We start from the raw sequence: 4848 nt of genomic DNA, 5'->3' as shown, positions 1-4848 counted from the left end.
TTTCACGACTTCTTATTTTACACACGCACACACTCACACATGCGCGGTGTGGAGGGTCTTCTCTTCCAGCTTCTCCCGCAAAGATAACGTGACGGAGTGCTTCCCGCCCCCAGCGAGCCCCGATTCCCCTTTAAAATATAGTCAGTGCATCTTAGGGGCTACTTTTTCGCCACTGAGTTTTGGGGGTGGAGGTAAAGGGTAAGGAGAGACGGGAGTTGGGTGGGAGAAGGTAGGATGGACTGTATTTTATCCCGTTTCGAGGCTGCAAAACAGCATTTGTGGCAAGCATTACAGAGGAGGACGTGATGGGTTCATTTCACTGGGACTGCTTTCTAGTGGAACAAAGATTCGTTTATTCCATCTCAGTAGTGCATTAGATATTGCAGTCGCAAGGCCTTTTAGTATTTCTCGGGGGTGGAGGGAGGGAGATTTATGAAGGTTTACGTCTCTGCCCGAGCGGAGGTCGAAGTTAACCTTAGTCCCTTCCCTTCCCCGGCGCTTCCCGTTCCGGATTAGAAAGCGCAAGGCCCGCCTCGCTCTTCCTGCAGCAATTTGCAAACGGGGCGCTCTCGGAGGCTGCTGCAGGTTCGGTCACCTTCCTCTGGGCTGCGTCTGGCCCGGCTCTCAGGGCCCAGCGGCTGTGGGGGCGGGGGGCAGTGAGGTATAAAGTCCTCTCCGGAGACATCCCCACGCAATCCGTGGCGCCCAGAACACTGCCCAGGAAGAGGGCCGGCGGTCAGGGTCGTGGGCACTGGAGGCCGATTTCGATTCTAAGATTCGCCCTTTCCCTCTGCTCCCCCAGACCCAGCCGCGCGGATCAGCGCTTTGGCGCCCCTCCTGGCCCCCGGCGCGCTTCTGGCCAAGAGCCACAGAACGTTTAGCCCTTTCGTCGGCTTTGGGGTGGAGAGAAATGGCCTTGGCAATGGCAGTCCGGCGCCTTGGGGGTTGACCGCCCGGAGGCCAGGAGCGAGGGCTTAGGTGCTGCTTGGGTTACCTCCGCGCTCTCCTCCCCTCCTCCCACGGCTCCGGCAGCTACCCCGGCTCCCCCCGCTCCGGAGGGAACCCAGAACTAGAGGCCTGGAGCCCGGGGCGACTGCCACCTGTGTCCCTCAGGGTTGGGGCCTTGATAGAAAAGGTCCCACCCGCTGCTAGTGGGAGCGGTGGCCGGTTTTCCCGGGGGTGTGAGGAGCTCAGCCGCAGACAGAGGCTTGTGGATTTGGCCTCGGCGGAGATCATTCGGGGTCACCCGCGCAAACACCCGGGCCCTGACTGCCCGGACCACTCGCCATCCCCGCCAAGTCTCCGGACCCCGAGGCTGCTCCCTCTCCAGTGGGGTTGGGAGGGTGCATTCGAGGATCTCCCTCGGAACACACATTCTACGGTAGGCCATCAGTTTTATAATGAAACAATCCACTTCGGTGGCTGCTGCTGGCTTCCAGGGACTTTAGTTATTTACTCAGCAGTGTTTGCTGAGCACCCACCAAGAACCGCGCGCTTTCTCCAACGTAGTGGCCTGGGATGCAGCGGCGTGGCCCTGCGCGCCGCCGCCTCACCACCCCTTCCTCGCCCCCCGAACTGCGCTGTCGTGACCCCCTGTGCCGCCTCAGAAATGCAAGATTGCACTGCAAGAGCCAGGACGGACTTGCTGGGGAAGTGTTGGGAAACGAAGGAGGGAGTGAGGAGAAGGGAGAAATAAAAAAGACGGGGGAGGTGAGAAGAGGGGGCGAGGGAAACAGAAAAAGATGCAGAGTGAGATGCGGGAGGGAGCCACAGGAAAGGAATGGACTCACCGCCCCCTTCCGAACACGCTCACCCTCCCGACGGTAGGCACCGGACAGTAGTTGGGGGCGGGTCAGTCATTCTTGGGCCACATCTTTCATTCACCTTTAACACAGGCGTCCCGCGAGGCTGGGCGCTAGTGGACGCGGCTCGACGGGGCTGGTGGGCCTCGAGGCTTTAGGGGCAGGGTCTCGGCGATGCTGACCGGTGTCCCCTCCTCCCCGCAGCGTACCTGGTGCAGGCCGTGAGAGCAGCGGGCAAGTGCGATGCGGTCTTTAAGGGCTTTTCGGACTGTTTGCTCAAGCTGGGCGACAGCATGGCCAACTACCCGCAGGGCCTGGACGACAAGACGAACATCAAGACTGTGTGCACGTAAGTGTTCTCTTTGGCCTACTAGGTTTCGGTTCTGGGGGGCGCTGCTGAGGTCGGAGAGGGCCTCGCCTCCCGGCCTGAGCCCTGAATTCCCCGCCAGCGCGAATCCGTGCTGGCTCGTCCTCAGACCTTGGCCAGGGTCTGCACTACCCAACGGGATCCCCTGGCCTGAGATGGGCAGAAGATGAGATGGCCAGTCCCAGCCCTGCGCAGGCCCACCAGCACCCACAGAGCCGCGCAGCGCTCAACGCGCTGGAACCCAGAGCAAGGAGCCTGGAGAGCTGCTAGCAGTTCCTAGCTCTACTTTGAGGCAGCCTTCGACATTCTTTTTTTCTGCGTGCATGAGTGGACTGCTGGGTACTCTCCGAAAAACAGTTGGTTTTGGTTTGAGGAACTTTTTAGGAAATACTAGGTTTGCATAAAGGAAAAGTCACTCTCTTGTTTTGTCCATTTCCCCTAATAAAAGCCCCTTCCAGTACACACCAAGATCATTAGGATGTAGGCAAGGGAGTGTGGACCTCTCTTCCTCTTTAGAGAGAGACTGAAAGAATATTTTCTTTTGTGACAATGATTTTGCCCAAGGAAAGTAAGTCCTGGGCATCCGGTGACCACATCTGCTGAGTTTATGGCAGATTAGAGGTTTAGGATAGCCATCCTCCTTGACCATCCCCTTCCTTTCTGCATCTGCGTGGTATCCCCAGGCCAAGGCAGCTAAGGGCTAGGAAGGAGTTCATGGCCAGGTACGGTGGGTGGCTTTTCCCAGATCTTGACTGGAAAGCACAGCTCCCACTGGCAAAGGAAGTTACTAGCAGAGAGCCCTGCAGTGGTAGAGCAGCAACATTTTACCTGCTGCAGTCCTTAGAAGTACCTCCATCCTCTGCAACACATACAAACATAAACTCACACACACATTTTATTTTACTTTATTTTTCAGAAAGAGCTGTAACTCCCACCCTTCACCCAATAATGGTCCTTCCAAAAAAGCCAAGACAAGAGGTGTTCCCTGTTCCCTATAGGTTGGAGAAACCATTTTCTGTACCATCTTTTTTATACTGTAAAGTCCTTGTCCTCTCTCTAATTCCTGGGGAGGGGAGGTGTTTATTTGTTTAAATTCTGAGTAATTAAATGGGGGTCAATTTTGCCACACACTTTCCTAAATACCCTGGTGTCCCCCAACAGCCACAGCTGCTAGGTGGCTTGTACTTCCTATCCAAAAAGAGACAAAAGGTGGGATATGGGTTGCATGCCCACCTACTTTAGTCTTGAATGCCTGATGATAGTTAAGAGTATATCTATAAATCTGGATGAAAGGTTAAATATAGATCAGTTCCTCAGTCTTCCATTATTTGCCAGAATTTGGTTATTCCAAGCCATTTTAATTTCTTAGCAGGACTTGGTCTGGGAGAATGGAAGTGAGAAGGATCCCTGCTGGGGTCTGGGCTCACTTCATTAGTGGCACTGGTTGTTCAACACTCTGATGAAGCCCACCACCTCTCAGTTCCATGTGGATATTTGCCACTGGATCCACCATATTCCTCTTCCAAGAGGGTCCTGTCCCCATCTGGGCATGCATAAAGAAAGGAGAGATTTAAATATCCTTTGGGACATGCAATTACAGCAGAGAGCTGTCCTTGCTCCTCTTAGTTTCTCTAAATCTTGCTATTTATTACGAACTGAGGGACCTGGAAGCCCTGTGGTCCAGGCTCCGCAGTCCTCATAAATTAAGAGACTCATAAAGGTCATTAGGAACGAGCCAGAGCTCAAGGCAATCCAACAAGCATTGATATCTTTGCTATTAGCCAGGGGATGGGGTGGGAGTGGAAACACGGAAAAATCAAACATGGTGCTTGCCTTCAACATACTTACAGTCCAGGCTAGCGAGCAGAAGGGAGAGACAGGAGAAAATACAACCCCATTGCGCAGAGGGCGGTCGCTAGTGACCTGGCGCTAAAGGCCAGGGCCAAGTGGGAGCCAGGCCGGAGTTACCGAGACGTACAGATCCACCCAGCACCGAAAGGAGACAGCGCCCCAGGAATCGATCACGGGTTGGAATTATATTTAGTCTCGGGATCTATTTTGGGTTTCCAGAAGAAAGGGGGACAATTAAAAAGGACAGGTTGGTTGAAGGTTGTGGGGGCGGGGCTAGGAGCTGAGCCCTTGAGGAGGAGGAAGCGGTGAGGAAGAAGGCGCCGGGCTCGGGGAAGAAGCGGGTAGCGAGCACCGGGAGCGGGGTCCCAGGAAGGGTGGCCGCGGCGGGCACCGCGGCGGCACCGGAGTCCCGGCCTGGGGGGCTGTGGCTACACCGGAGGCCGTAGGAAGGAGGATTCGTGGGGTCCAAGCCCATGAAAGGCTCCGGAGCGGGGGAAGAGGAGGACCCGAGCGCTCGGGGCCGGGCGCCTCGGGGTTTGCGAAAGCAGGAGGCGGCTGCGGACTGGCCCCAGGGTACTGACACTCACCGACCCGGGGAGGGGAGAGGCAGGCAGGCGTCTCCGAACCGAATCGGAGCCGGAGGACTGTGGAGAGCAAGGCCAGGGGCCACGGAGGGCCGAGGAGGAAGGGGAAGAGGCAGAGGAAGAGGAAGTGAGGAGCTGAACAGAGGAAAACCGAGGGGAGGGAAAAGGAGGAAGACAAAGAAGGAAGGAAGGATGGGAAAATCGGAGAACGGGAAACAAAAGGAAGGGAGGGGGAGAGTGAGAG

The 4848-nt window shown here is 56.0% G+C and overlaps 1 protein-coding gene across 1 annotated transcript in view; it reads left to right on the top strand.

Moving 5' to 3' along the window:
• The window catches only part of NRN1 (neuritin 1), a 13036-nt gene that overhangs the window by 7075 nt on the left and 1113 nt on the right, over window positions 1–4848 (top strand). Inside the window, exon 2 of the mRNA XM_077770056.1 lies at window positions 2007–2151. Coding sequence (XP_077626182.1) covers window positions 2007–2151 — 145 coding nt within the window. The remainder of the gene's footprint in view (window positions 1–2006; window positions 2152–4848) is intronic.

Source organism: Crocuta crocuta, unplaced genomic scaffold, assembly GCF_008692635.1.
Source record: "Crocuta crocuta isolate KB4526 unplaced genomic scaffold, BGI_CrCroc_1.0 scaffold24, whole genome shotgun sequence".
NCBI lineage: Eukaryota > Metazoa > Chordata > Mammalia > Carnivora > Hyaenidae > Crocuta > Crocuta crocuta.
Note: the sequence above shows the minus strand (reverse complement) of the source record. Positions and strands in the feature narration are given on the sequence as shown.